This window comes from Onthophagus taurus, chromosome 5 (genome assembly GCF_036711975.1).
Source record: "Onthophagus taurus isolate NC chromosome 5, IU_Otau_3.0, whole genome shotgun sequence".
Classification (NCBI taxonomy): Eukaryota; Metazoa; Arthropoda; class Insecta; order Coleoptera; family Scarabaeidae; genus Onthophagus; species Onthophagus taurus.
In genome coordinates this window covers 6,147,807-6,164,035 of record NC_091970.1, presented here as the reverse complement: position 1 = coordinate 6,164,035, position 16,229 = coordinate 6,147,807, and the positions used below count along the sequence as shown (strand labels likewise).

Genomic DNA, 16,229 nt, shown 5'->3' with positions numbered 1-16,229 from the left:
ATATTAACGGAAATACAATCACTTCCGGTTTGAAACGTCAACGTCAATTTTGACATATTTGTCATCTTCATTAAAAAAACCTTTAAAATGAGTCCAAAAAAAGTTTGAATAAAAAACATTAAACCCGAAGTTAGCAACAATGAAGATAGCAATTTAATTTTTAAATGTTAATACCAACCTTAATTTTTTAGTTTTTTTTATTATATTTTTGTTTTTGTGACAAATATTAAGACTTTATAAAAATTAAGAATATGTCAAAATGACATTGACATTTCAAACCGGAAGTTGCTTATGTCTCGAGTAATATTGGAATTAAACGTATCATGTTTGGACTCATTTTAAAGGATTTTTCACGACGATTACAAATATGTCAAAATTGAGGTTGACATTTTAAATCTGAAGTTAGTAATCATATAAATTATATGATATAATAGAAGTTTTATAACATAACAGAAGTTAATCTAGGGTTATTCACTTTGCTGAAAGTTTCTTTTTATTTTTAACGTGCTTTTTGGGTTATTTCACATTAATGAAACTTGAACTCAACATTATTCATTTGTCGCTTAGTCAAGTCTTAGGTCCAACTGATAATAAGGAATGTTAATAAGAATGAAAAATGCTTTAATTTGATACCAAACACGATATATTTGGGTTAAAAAATAAAAAAGTTAGGTTAAAATCTATGAAATGTCAAAATTAAATGTAACGATTTTTTGATAAATATTGAAATGATCTTATAAGAATCAAAAATGCTTTCATTTGATACCAAACACGATATATTTGGGTTAAAAATTGAAAAAGTTAGGTTAGAAACTGTCAAATGTCAAATAATCGCCATTTTTTTGCTAAAAATAAGATATCTCGATAACGGTTGGAGATAAATAAGTCGAGTTTGGGTTCATTTTAAAGGATTTTTAATTTTCCATCCATTAATATTAACATCTCTCATATCCATTTTACAAACGGCACTATGTTGCATATTTTTATTGCACTAAAACTAGAATGTCAACTTTAATTTTATTATTATATTCGTAATCTTCATAAAATAAGCTTTAAAGTGAGTCCAAACTTGACGCATTTATCTCAAAAAACCAAAAAGCTCGAACTTTCAACTTTTAATTTTGACATATTTGTCAACTTCATAAAAAATCCTTTAAAATGAGTCCAAACTCGACATATTTAACTTTAATATTAACGGAAATACAATCACTTCCGGTTTGAAACGTCAACGTCAATTTTGACATATTTGTCATCTTCATTAAAAAAACCTTTAAAATGAGTCCAAAAAAAGTTTGAATAAAAAACATTAAACCCGAAGTTAGCAACAATGAAGATAGCAATTTAATTTTTAAATGTTAATACCAACCTTAATTTTTTAGTTTTTTTTATTATATTTTTGTGACAAATATTAAGACTTTATAAAAATTAAGAATATGTCAAAATGACATTGACATTTCAAACCGGAAGTTGCTTATGTCTCGAGTAATATTGGAATTAAACGTATCATGTTTGGACTCATTTTAAAGGATTTTTCACGACGATTACAAATATGTCAAAATTGAGGTTGACATTTTAAATCTGAAGTTAGTAATCATATAAATTATATGATATAATAGAAGTTTTATAACATAACAGAAGTTAATCTAGGGTTATTCACTTTGCTGAAAGTTTCTTTTTATTTTTAACGTGCTTTTTGGGTTATTTCACATTAATGAAACTTGAACTCAACATTATTCATTTGTCGCTTAGTCAAGTCTTAGGTCCAACTGATGATAAGGAATGTTAATAAGAATGAAAAATGCTTTAATTTGATACCAAACACGATATATTTGGGTTAAAAAATAAAAAAGTTAGGTTAAAATCTATGAAATGTCAAAATTAAATGTAACGATTTTTTGATAAATATTGAAATGATCTTATAAGAATCAAAAATGCTTTCATTTGATACCAAACACGATATATTTGGGTTAAAAATTGAAAAAGTTAGGTTAGAAACTGTCAAATGTCAAATAATCGCCATTTTTTTGCTAAAAATAAGATATCTCGATAACGGTTGGAGATAAATAAGTCGAGTTTGGGTTCATTTTAAAGGATTTTTAATTTTCCATCCATTAATATTAAAAAAGGAACAGCTTTATAACTAAAAAAATTTGTTGAATTGATCCTTATTAAGAATCACATATTATACTTATGAGATTTCGGTGGCTAAATGCTCTGGATCATCATCATTATCATCGTTAATGCTACCAACCTCATCGTTTATGACAACTATAACATTGATAATGCCATTGTTTTCAGAAATTTGAGTCATATTCTTCGAATTGTTCGAAAACAACGGATTTTTCACTCATGTTTGTATTGGTCAAGATTACTATACCGTCTATAAGCCGATCCCAGCGAAATGAATATAAAAGATAGAAAAAAGATAAGAAGTGCGTAAGACTGGAATTTCAGCCCGATTGTTTCTAGACGTTCCTCCATATCAGGGCTTGTTAGATTGATAGCTGAGCAGCAAGTAATTGAGAGTCTACGCTATGGCAACTATAACCACATACTGGGTTAGAGCTTACAAATCGCTTTTTAACACTTATAAGATTATTCAGTTACTACAAAACTCTTCATTGCTCCGAATGCATCACTGAAATATCCTCAAAATAACTTCTAATAGATACTAATTGTTGTCATTTTATCCAAATCGTTCCTAATACTTTAGCTAGATCCAAACTAGCATAGATATCTCAATCCATCACACTTAGAGAGGCTTAAAATTATTTCCAATGTCTCTTAGTTGCTTCGAATAGCCAACCATGCTTTCCTGTTGCTTATCTTATAATAGCTTCAAGAATATTATAATTTTTTCAATAATAATCACATCCTGCCGAAGCATATTTTTTTCACAAGCCTTTACAAAACTAGCTATATCTCTTTTTGCGTCTTACTAAGTAAATATTACAGGTTGTATATGAGATCATTCGTTTGTTGGCACTTAGTACGATTTCGTTTTCGTGTTATAAACACGTTTTGAAAACATAACAGCAAAGATGTACAACAACACAATCACCACAATTAATAAGCAATCATCATAGGCATATTAAACGTACCCTCATATACACAAATGAATGATATTCAAAACACTTATTGAATATCTATTATCAATACCTATCTGTAAAGTTGTCGTAATGATGGATATGTAAGTTTTGATAACTCTCGTTTAAAAAAAAATCTCATTTCGACGTTTTCATGTCGTAATAACGGACATTAAACAAACATAACGTAACGTGGAGTGTAAAGGACGTTAGAGTCGTTGCGCGGCCTCTAAGTTTCTGACGTACTTTCGCCGAACTCGTAGCACTCGCAGCAGCAGTTCTATTTTCACCATAGATTGTGCACCGACGGACGCTAGTAGGAGATTTTCAATTATCCTCTAATACTCGACCCGCATACCTATTTTTGGAACAACGTACCCGAAAAAATATTCGGTAAGAGAGGCAGAAAATTTAAGCGAACTACCAGTCCGTTTTCCATTCTTCCATAACCACGTCACACAACCATCGTGATTTATGAACCATAAATGTGACGTGGCGCCACGACGCATAGCTTAAAGTTTAGTAAGACGAATAGTTTATTCTATTTTCAATACGATTTAGTGGAAATACTATTTTTGTGAAATTCTAAAAATTCGTTTTTCTCCGGAAATTACCGGTTCATACCGATATTGTTTTGTAATCGTCATTAATTTTTCTAATAATAGAAAAAATTTTACTCTCCAAAAATCTTTTTTTTTTTAAGTTAAAGGCCGCTAAACTCGCGCACATGTCACGATGACGGACATCTTTACTGTTGGAACGTGGTGTTGATGTTTGGGCGAGCGGTGTTGAAAAATATTTTGCTTTTCGAGTTCGAATGCTCACGGTGTTCGTATATTGCGAGTTGAGAGAGTAGGAGGGATGTCAAAATAAATAATAGGATCACTCGAACATCCATGCTATGCGATGAGAGTGGTGTTCGAAATAATTCGGTATACAAAGACTGTATGTGTATTTTAGGCGATTATGAGATGGAGAATTATTAGAAACGCGCGGAATTGGTGGTTGTAGTTTAGCTACAAGTTAGCTCGTTTAACATCTGGACAAGAAATTGTTTCTGTTAAGCAGAATTTCGCAACTAGGAGGGCGAAACACGTTTCCAGTTTTGAAAGAAAAATTAATTTAACGCTTAAATTAAACATCGTTATATGATTCAAAGACGTCGGGCGCAATAAGTATTGATTATATGAGCCAACGTCTGCATGAACCCATGATACTTAGGTTTATGTCCCAAGTTATTACTAGGAGCCCGCTAGAAGTCTTTTCAAAAATCAGATCAACCTAAAACCTCTTGTATCAGAGCTATAGTTGTTTTTCATTATGTTAAGATAACGCAAACTGGTAAGCGTCGTTTTAAATCAATTTACTTAATCCTCAACTAGCAGTATCTTATCTTCTACCAGCAGCATCAAGTCTAGTGTCAACAAAATCTTGTCTTTTGCAGTTTTTCCACCGGTATTAAACTTCGTTGTTTAGTGCTCCAACAGCAACATCTACTCTTGTGTCAAAAGAATATAGTCTTTTGCCAACAGTAGTTTGTTTTCTGACACGATTATGTAGTTTTTTGCAAGAATATAGTCTTCTAACAGCAGTATCTACTTTTCAGCAAGCAGTATCTAGCCTTCTTAGTCTTGTATTAGTTGAATCTAGTGAAACATCTAAGTAACTGTAGTAGTTTCAATAGTTATACTTTTGCTATAAAAATGCTTTATATAATGTTTTCATTCTTTCATTAATACATTTTTATTCATAATCATTATTTGCTTCTTGTTTAAGTATAACATTTAACTAAATATTCTTCGAACCTTGTTCATAATTACTTCAAGGTTGATAAAAATGTTTGTGTATAAACGAAAACGAAATTTAGTAATAATAATTTATATTTTGTTGACCCTATTATGGTTGTACAATATCCTTAACACCAATAGCCTAAGTTACTTGAGTTCATGTTCCAAGTTGTTACTTGGAGCCCAAGTGATATGAACAATACTGTTTACTCGAAGTCGGCCGAGAATATTTCTCTTGATATGAGCTCTAATCTCGGCCGACTTCGAAGGGTTACAAACAATAGTTATGACGGCCAACGTTTTCGAAGTCAGACGAGATTGTAAGTAACTTCGGTTCATGCCCCAAGTTATTACTTAAGCTCCAAGTAATAAGTAGGGAAACCAAAATAACTTAGGTACAACATCGGTACGAACCCAAGATACTTAGGTTCATGTCCCAAGTTATTACTTGGAGCGTAACGTTGGCATGAACCTAAGTTACTTGGGTTCATATTCCAAGTTGTTACTTGAAGCCCAACGTCGGCATGAACCCAAGATACTTAGGTTCAAGTCCCAAATTATTACTTGGCGCCCAACGGTAGCATGAACCTAAGTTACTTGGGTTCATATTCCAAGTTATTACTTGGAGTTCAAGTAACATGAACAATACTTAAGGCGGTCGACGTCTTCGAAATATTTCTCTTGATATAAGATACAACCTCGGCCGATTTCGAAGACGTCGGCCGCCCCAAGTATCCCAAACAGTCGGCCGAGATTGTAAGTAATTTGGGTTCATGCCCCAAGTTGTTACTTAGGCTCTAAGTAATAAGTAGGGGAACCAAAGTAACTTGGAATTATGCTCCATGTTGTTACTTGGGTTCATGCCCCAAATTGCTACATGAAGCCATCTTCAAAGTCGGCCAAGATTATTTCTTTTAATATAAGATATAATCTCGGCCGACATCGAAGATGTTGGCCACCATAACTATTGTTTGTAATACTTGGGGCGGCCGACGTCTTTGAAGTCGGCCGAGATTATGTCAAAGATGTCGGCTGTCATAAGTATTGTTCGTATTACTTGGGACATGAACCCAAGTTAGTTGGGTTCATGCCCAAGTTGTTAATAAGTATTGTTCGTGTTAGTTGGGACATGAACCCAAGTTCGTTGGATTCATGCCCAAGTTGTTACTTGGAGCCGAACATCGGCATGAACCCAAGTTGCTTGGGTTCATGCCTCAACTTGTTACTTGGAGCATAAACCCAACAAATTTGGGTTCATGTCTGAAGTAACACCAACAATACTTATGACGGCCAACATCTTTGACATAATCTCGGCCAACTTCGAAGACGTTGGCCGCCATAACTATTGTTCGTAATACTTGGGGCAGCCGAGATTATTTCAAAGATGTCGGCTGTCATAAGTATTGTTCGTGTTACTTGGGACATGAACCCAAGTTAGTTGGGTTCATGCCCAAGTTGTTAATAAGTATTGTTCATGTTAGTTGGGACATGAACCCAAGTTAGTTGGGTTCATGCCCAAGTTGTAACTTGGAGCCGAACATCGGCATGAACCCAAGTTGTTTGGGTTCATGCCTCAACTTGTTACTTGGAGCATAAACCCCACAAATTTGGGCTCATGTCTGAAGTAACACGAACAATACTTATGACGGCCAACATCTTTGACATAATCTTCGAAGACGTTGGCCGCCATAACTATTGTTCGTAATACTTGGGGCGGCCGAGATTTTTTCAAAGATGTCGGCCGTCATAAGTATTGTTCGTGTTACTTGGGATATGAACCCAAGTTAGTTGGGTTGATGCCCCAAGTTGTTACTTAGAGTCCAACGTCGGCATGAACCCAAGTTACTTGGTATCAAGTACTTGGTTGCTACAAAAACTTAGGTATCATGAACAATACTTATACACGGCCGCCATAAATATTGTTAGTGATTTACAGTATAAAGCATGTCCAAAGAAAGTTGCTACAATTTCCTGTTCCATATTGTATCTTGAGATAGAATACAAAAATTTAGTTGATTAAAAATCTACAATGTTTTACAAATAGAAACTTTACAGTACTCCATTAAATCTGAAATGAAACCAGTCACAAATAATCAACTATAACAAGACAGTTACAGTACAACAATAAAAGTGAATTGTGAAATTGAAATAGGAAACAAGTTTGTTTAAAATTGGCTCGCAGACGATCCGTTGTAGTTATTGAATAGAAACCGTCGGAAACACCCGTAACACTTTAAGCGAATTCGATGACCCACTTACTTCAACCTCACAAAATAACCGCCCCATCATACAACTTTCTAACCACCACAAAAAGTTATAAAAAACTGGTAAAGTTGGTCACAGACGCGTTCGTTTTTCCCCCCATTACAAAAGTTAGTTTACCGCAATTTCTAAACTTTGGGCCGCATTAATCCTTCCGATTTGTTTTATGCAGTTTTCCCCAAACCATAATTTGCCAAAGACACCCCCGCGACGGGTGATTTACAACGCCAGGGAGATACTTTCGCTTTCACGGTCGAAAACCGCCGGAAAGTTCGTGAAACCGAGGGCGCGGATGGGGGTTTAAAGGGGGTTGAGTTTGAGGGTTTGTGTACTAGGAGTCGGGAAGGAATTGTTTATTAAATTTCAAGGTGATTGATGCGTCGGCCATTATCTGAGCGAGCCGTGTTTAAACTTGATGGATTGCGAGACTGATCCTCGTCGCAATCCCAAAACCTACAGACCCAGAAAATAAACGGATTTGGTTTTCTTATGGTTTTATTAAATATTGAATAAAATTATTGGTTTATTTTCATCTCCCATCGATAGTAACAGAGCGAGCGAGTTCTATTTTGGTCCATAGTGCGCCGTTGCCCGTAACCTGTCGATAATTTACAGAAAACAACAACGGTGTTTATAATAAATTTTTATGGCGCCACCGAAGGCCGCTTGCCCATCGGACCCTCTCCCTTAATTCTTTTTACAAAAACTCCAAAAATACACGGTTTACAATCAAAAAGAAATTTCACCCCAAATTGAATTTGATTCGAATTACGTGAGTTGCTTTCAACTGATTACCTGCATGCAACAGGAAGGATACGTCTAAATCAGTTTTACGGTTTGAACGGTGTTAACGTTTGTTAACGAGACTTGATTGCACCGATAACGTTTACCTATTAAAGGGAATCGGTTTAAATTGAAACAGAGTTTTCAACGTTAAACTGTCCGGGTATTATTGGTATTATGCACGTTTTCAAACTTTATCCATAAATGTGCAACGCCCCAGGATTATTAAACCCTACTCGACCTAAGACTCTGCCAGCTATAATTTTGCATTCCCAACCCGTTTCTAATTAGGTTGCGTTACATCGCTGTTAAGCTTAATGAATGGACTTTACAAGAAGATACTCTAGAAGAGATCGTAAACAAGATGCAAACCAAAAGTAATATAATAAAGAGCAGCGAGTTAATAGAGTTTTCCAGTTTTGTTTCATAGTTTTAATTAGATTATTACTTTGTATTTTAAGTAGTTTTCATAATTTCAGAAAATTGTTTCTTCATCTTTAATTTTTCTGCTACTAACTCAACAATACTTTTTATTTGTCTTATTTTATTCATAACCGAACCATATACTAGGTAATTTTAGACCCAGAAAGCATTTACAAACAATATACAGCCTTATATCTAGCGTTTGTTGGCTATAAGGCAGTGTGTTATACGATTTTGTGGTGATGTATCAGATCCAGCGACCTCGGCGATATTAGATGATATCGTTCATTTGATATCAAAGAACTCATTCACATTTTGTACAAGACGGAATGAACTGATGTACTAGAATTATTGAAGAAGAGCGACATATAATAGAAATAATAAACACTAACAGACAATATACAGCCTTACATACATCCAGCGTTTGTTGGCTATAAGGCAGTGTGTTACACGATTATGTGGTGATGTATCAGATCCAGCGACCTCCGATATACTAGGTAATTTTAGACCCAGAAAGCATTTACACTGTGAAAAGGTGTCAAAATGTTAAATATGACACTTAAACCAACTTACCCAACATTTGTTGTGATGTCAAAAACCGCTTGAAAGAGTAAAACAGTATCAAAATATGTTAAAAAGTATCAAAAAGTGTTAACATGTCTTAAAATGTTCAAAAAGTGTCTACACCAGAGCACACAACCTCAATGACATCATCTTGGATACAATCCGATATAATTTAGCAAGATTTGCTTATTACTCTCGAAGATTCAATACTTGAGTTAAGGCAACAATCGAGTAAGAAGACCAAAATTTGATACTGTTGGCAGAAGACTAAATATTGCTTTCAGATTACTAGATAAAGGTGTTAGAAAAATATCTATGAATGCTCAATGCCTATATGCCATTAAGAAAAGACTACTTGCTATTGACATAACATTAGATACTGTTTGCAGAAGAAGGTAACTACTATGGAAGGCTACATACTACTTGCAGATGGCTTATGGACGATCCAAACGTTTAAATTTAAACAAATGTTGTTCCGTGACAAGAATATTTCACTTAATTGAGTGAAAATGTTATTCTTCAGAAGACTTGGTAACGTTTGTAAAGACTATCTACCACTAGTAATGGACTAGATATTGCTGGAAAAAGATTAGAAAGTAATTGCAAAAGACTACATACTATTAGTTACTATACGATTTCATAATTTCTATTCAGTGGCATGACAAATGGGGATTATGTAGATTTCGATTCTTCAATGATTTATTAACCAGTACATTACATGATATAAAAATTATTTATTATTTTAGATGCATAATCATCTATTTGCCTTAAACACCTACACATATAATGTTGATGTTACGAAATGGCATAACTGGATAATACCAAATTCTCTAATCAATCTGTTTGTTAACGTACACATAGAGAGAGAGGGAGAGCGCGATCCATATTGCCAATTATGCGTTTCCAAATCGAATCAATAACAAAGACGCGAGCTAGCGTCCCCCGGCGCGAAGTCGAAACAATTATTGAGGACGGGTAATTACGGTAACGAATCCGCAAATACAAAGGGAACTCTCGACTTCAATAGATGTGGCGCGGTTTTGTTCTGGTTCGAAATAAATCGCGAAATCAATTCGGTTCGTTTTTAATGTTGTATTAGTATCACTATATAAAGGAAACTCATCTAATTATAGGTAGGTTGTTGTCTGATCAGTTCCCCCAATTATCTGAAGCAAGTTTTGGTGACGTTACGTTCTCGCTAATGGATAACCTATTAGCTGCGGTCGGTTAGGCTTTGTCGGTTAACAGTTGGCTTGTGATCGAACGGTATGGTCACCCCAACAGATGAGAGAACCCATCGAATTTCGTGCTTTAATCGACAAGCCGTTTATCTCGTTTTGCCTACAAAGAGATTTTTTCGCGCGGCATTACAAAATGCGTCCTGGAACGACGTCATTGAAAATACACAGTTCGTTCAAAATAGAAAGGTATGAATGCGCGACGATTTAAATAGAATTGGGGATTATTTTCGTTTGTCCGCGACTGAAATAAACCACAAATTCTTATCGGCATCATTTCAGAAAATACATTGTGCGCGACCAACACCTGAACTTAATTTCTTTATATTATAAATTATGATCTTTACTACATTTTAAATATTTTCTACGTCGTAAATATTTTAAAAGATATAAATTGCTGTAATTTCTCAGAAAACTAATTTTAATTATTAAATTTATAACATAATCTTTTAATACTTGAATTCTCCAAAACGATTTTGTGTTAATAATCAAATCTAGCACCCCGCCTGCAAGCGACCTTGATGATATTAGATGATATCGTTCATTTGATATCAAAGAACTCATTCACATTTTGTACACGGCGGAATTAACTGATGTACTAGAATTATTGAAGAAGAGCGACATATTTTAAAAATAATAAACACTAACAAACAATATACAGCCTTATATCCAGCGTTTGTTGGCTATAAGGCAGTGTGTTATACGATTTTGTGGAGATGTATCAGATCCAGCGCCTCGTCCGCAAGCGACCTCGGCGATATTAGATGATATCGTTCATTTGATATCAAAGAACTCATTAACATGTTGTACAAGACGGAATTAATTGTTGTACTAGAATTATTGAAGAAGAGCGACATATTTTAAAAATAATAAACACTAACAAACAATATACAGCCTTATATCCAGCGTTTGTTGACTATAAGGCAGTGTGTTATACGATTTTGTGGTGATGTATCAGATCCAGAGACCTCGGCGATATTATATGATATCGTTCATTTGATATCAAAGAACTCATTCACATTTTGTACTAGGCGAAATTAACTAATGTAGTAGAATTATTGAAGAAGAGCGACATATTTTAGAAATAATAAACACTAATAAACAATATACAGCCTTATATCCAGCGTTTGTTGGCTATAAGGCAGTGTGTTATACGATTTTGTGGTGATGTATCAGATCCAGCGACCTCGGCGATATTAGATGATATCGTTCATTTGATATCAAAGAACTCATTCACATTTTGTACAAGGCGGAATTAACTGATGTACTAGAACTATTGAAGAAGCGCGACATATTTTAGAAATAATAAACACTAACAAACAATATACAGCCTTATATCCGGCGTTTATTGGCTATAAGGCAGTGTGCTATACGATTTTGTGGTGATGTATCAGATCCAGAGACTTCGGCGATATTAGATGATATCGTTCATTTGATAGCAAAGAACTCATTCACATTTTGTACAAGGCGGAATTAAGTGTTGTACTAGAATTATTGAAGAAGAGTGACATATAATAGAAATAATAAACACTAACAAACAATATACAGCCTTATATCCAGCGTTTGTTGGCTATAAGGCAGTGTGTTATACGATTTTGTGGTGATGTATCAGATCCAGAGACCTCGGCTATATTATATGATATCGTTCATTTGATATCAAAGAACTCATTCACATTTTGTACTAGGCGAAATTAACTAATGTAGTAGAATTATTGAAGAAGAGCGACATATTTTAGAAATAATAAACACTAATAAACAATATACAGCCTTATATCCAGCGTTTGTTGGCTATAAGGCAGTGTGTTATACGATTTTGTGGTGATGTATCAGATCCAGCGACCTCGGCGATATTAGATGATATCGTTCATTTGATATCAAAGAACTCATTCACATTTTGTACAAGGCGGAATTAACTGATGTACTAGAACTATTGAAGAAGCGCGACATATTTTAGAAATAATAAACACTAACAAACAATATACAGCCTTATATCCGGCGTTTATTGGCTATAAGGCAGTGTGCTATACGATTTTGTGGTGATGTATCAGATCCAGAGACTTCGGCGATATTAGATGATATCGTTCATTTGATAGCAAAGAACTCATTCACATTTTGTACAAGGCGGAATTAAGTGTTGTACTAGAATTATTGAAGAAGAGTGACATATAATAGAAATAATAAACACTAACAAACAATATACAGCCTTATATCCAGCGTTTGTTGGCTATAAGGCAGTGTGTTATACGATTTTGTGGTGATGTATCAGATCCAGAGACCTCGGCTATATTATATGATATCGTTCATTTGATATCAAAGAACTCATTCACATTTTGTACTAGGCGAAATTAACTAATGTAGTAGAATTATTGAAGAAGAGCGACATATTTTAGAAATAATAAACACTAATAAACAATATACAGCCTTATATCCAGCGTTTGTTGGCTATAAGGCAGTGTGTTATACGATTTTGTGGTGATGTATCAGATCCAGCGACCTCGGCGATATTAGATGATATCGTTCATTTGATATCAAAGAACTCATTCACATTTTGTACAAGGCGGAATTAACTGATGTACTAGAATTATTGAAGAAGAGCGACATATAATAGAAATAATAAACACTAACAAACAATATACAGCCTTATATCCAGCATTTGTTAGCTATAAGGCAGTGTGTTATACGATTGTGTGGTGATGTATCAGATCCAGCGACCTCGGCGATATTAGATATCGTTCATTTGATATCAAAGAACTCGTTCACATTTTGTACAAGGCGGAATTAACTGTTGTACTAGAATTATTGAAGAAGAGCGACATATAATAGAAATAATAGACACTAACAAACAATACACAGCCTTATATCCAGCGTTTGTTGGCTATAAGGCAGTGTGTTAAACGATTTTGTGGTGATGTATCAGATCCAGCGCCTCGCCCGCAAGCGACCTCGGCGATATTAGAGGATATCGTTCATTTGATAGCAAAGAACTCATTAACATGTTATACAAGACGGAATTAATTGATGTACTAGAATTATTGAAGAAGAGCGACATATTTTAGAAATATAAAATACTAACAAACAATATACAGCCTTATATCCAGCGTTTGTTGGCTATAAGGCAGTGTGTTATACGATTTTGTGGTGATGTATCAGATCCAGAGACCTCGGCAATATTAGATGATATCGTTCATTTGATGCATCATATCATATAGATCAAACATATTAATCTATTTATTTTATGATCTAATTTTAAAAGAATAAATTTATCTTGAAAATGTTGAACATCAACGTGACAAATCATCGAAAACCCGGATTCTCCTCTTCTCTTTTAATAAGCTTAGGGTCAGCGCCTCACCATTATCCCGCCGTAAAGGATAACGAAAACTGTGGGAATTTCGCTGGGATAGAAAAGCGGGTGAGCCAATTAGGGGTTAGAGATAGTGGGAGGGTGAGTAAAAATGGGGATGCGGATCTTTCCTTAATAAACTCAAGCTTAATTCGGCCCATTTTGATAACGTTGAGATCGAAAATATAATAGAAAAATTTTTAAAATAGATCTATAAAAATAATTCGAAGATAACAAAGGATGGATAAATGGTAGCTGAGTTATAAAATATTAAAGAAATTTTACTCTGTTTAAAAACGAGAACAAAGAAGTTTCGATCCACTACTAACTTTTCACGACGTACATATTGAACGAGTTTTGTGTGATGCATTGGCAAACTTTGTAACATGGACAGAGAATAATTTTAATCTTACTTTCCATTACTGAATTGAACTAAATAGAAAATAAGAAGCTTTAAACAAAGTGAAAATTGTTCCGAAATGTTTTCGGAAAGCCTAAAACCCATTTAGGTACGAACACTATTTTGCTTTTAGTAAGTTTCCAAATCGATCGATTTGTCCCCGATTTTTAATCTTATTATTATTTAGTCGATAGTTTATTTTTAAATCTAAAAAAGTTTTGTATAAGAAGGATCTTTGGGGAGTTCTTTACTGAAAAATCGCTCAAAGGTTTGCCCCAATCCGAGCGAAAAATTGCAAACGTGCTCCACCGGCGTGTGTCGGGGTTGAAACTTTTTCAATTATCAGCTGTCACGTGGGAGTTTCAGATAGGGCAACTTGTTGATCGTTCAAATTGAGAAATAGGGCAATCAAGAAAAGAAAGGCTAAAACTATCCAATTGGAATTGTCCGAAATCAATAAGATACGCGACGTGTCGTAAAATTACCACAATAATCGTTAATATTTAATCGAGGACTCCTCCCAATCAATACTTTCAAACTTACCTACATATATATCGATTAATTAATTAAGCAAAAAAAGGATATGGATTTGAAATCAACGCCAAACACCAACTCCTCGGTCTCGTTGTTTGGGACAAATACCCAAGAACCACCGGAGCTATCCCAGGATATGGAAGATTTGGATCCACTTCAACTCCAGATCCGGATTCACTCTCTGAAAATAAAAAAAAATCGATTCAAACAAAAAAAAATCGTTGTAAACATATTAAATATCCGGAACAAGGTGACACTAGGAAATTAGGTGTCACAAAACGAAATTTGATATGCAACACAATTGATATACAGACCCACCTTGTTTTATTCGAACCAATTTATCATTTCTAAATTTAAACTAGCACCAAAAAAAAAAATCTTTTAAGTACTCAACTAAATTCATATCATATTTCAAAATCTCATATCATAACAAGCACAAAAAAAGCGATGCAAAAAAATATAACGTCGGGTTTCGTGTCCTTCATTAAACTGGACCCAGCTGCCCTGAAACGCGTAGAGCGCTTTTCGCTCTCGTGTTTTTGTTTTCAGCTTGTTTCTCCCCCGTTGCACCCTCCTACTGTTTCCCAACCGGTTGAAATAGGGTCGATTTCCAGCTGCTTTTAATCTCATTTCCTTTAAAACCCAAATCTCCGATTCGGAATCCTTTTCTAATACATTAACCGATTTTATCGATGGGCATCGTAAATATGGCGTTTCTAACGGTTTATTTTGCGTTTATGTATGGCAATAAACGAACGTTTGATGGCGTTTAAAATGCAAATAAAAGGTGTTTAAAGGGAAATGGTGTAAGGAGGTTATTGTGTGTGGAGACGTTTTATTTAAACGATAACTTGATATTTAATATATAATCATAAACCAAGTTCTTTCCGTCTTCTTTATTTCTGATTGTTCCAACCGATATGAGTTGATGGTTTTTGAGTAGGTTGATCATTAGATGATATCTAGTATCACAACTATCGAAATAACTCAATCAAATGTTGATCTATACTTTCTGATTCTTCTGGATCTCTTGGCTGTATGCCAATATAAACTTACATGTTTGTAAAATACTAGGTTTTGCGCCATATAAGCCATACTTTAGAGGTTTATTGGGCACATAATATGCCTCAGCATTTTAAACAAAATGAGAAATCAAAGATTCTTCTAATCGGTGCCAACTTGTCAACAATTAATTTTCTATATTATCAAATTGCAGAGATTGTAGCAAAATATAATATTAAAGTATTCCTGATATTTCTTCTGCTGCAACTGTTTCTCTTAAAGCTCCTTCTTTTCAATTCAAAGTTAAGATCCAAAACTGATTTTATGCCTTGACAGAAAAGTTACAATAATCTAATCATTAGGTACTGCTACGAATTCTGTTGAAAGTTGAGTTTTTGAACGAACTTGATACCAGAACTATTGAGTTTGCTCCTTCAAGCAACTCTAAATTGACACAAAATGAGGCAGAATTTGAGGCATCAATTATTGTAGTGTTACTGGTGAGGTGTTGCAATAACTTGCCAATATAATAAAAATATATAAAAATTCATCAATTCGTGCTTGAAGTCATTGAAACGTCCAGGGTTGGGGGTTGCCTTGGGTTTGGTTTGGTTGGGGCTTGGGTTGGGTTTGGGGTGAGTTGAGGTTGGGTTGGAGGTGAGGTTGAGTTAGATTAGAGGTTCACAGTATAAATTGCTGTGTTCAACTTTTTAGAAATGTTCTCTACATGTGCTTGCCAGTTCAATTTATTGTCTAAATGTTTGAAAATGCAGATATTGAGTTTTTTCTTCGTTTAGTTTTAGACCA

General features: G+C 34.4%; 1 protein-coding gene across 2 annotated transcripts in view; it reads right to left on the bottom strand.

The window, feature by feature from the left end:
* Positions 1-16,229, bottom strand: part of LOC111426592 (Ca[2+]-channel protein alpha[[1]] subunit T) — a 94,335-nt gene that overhangs the window by 72,885 nt on the left and 5,221 nt on the right. For both annotated transcript variants that reach the window (XM_071195778.1, XM_071195779.1), the window contains exon 3: positions 14,473-14,601. In XM_071195778.1, the coding sequence (XP_071051879.1) occupies positions 14,473-14,601 (129 nt within the window). The remainder of the gene's footprint in view (positions 1-14,472; positions 14,602-16,229) is intronic.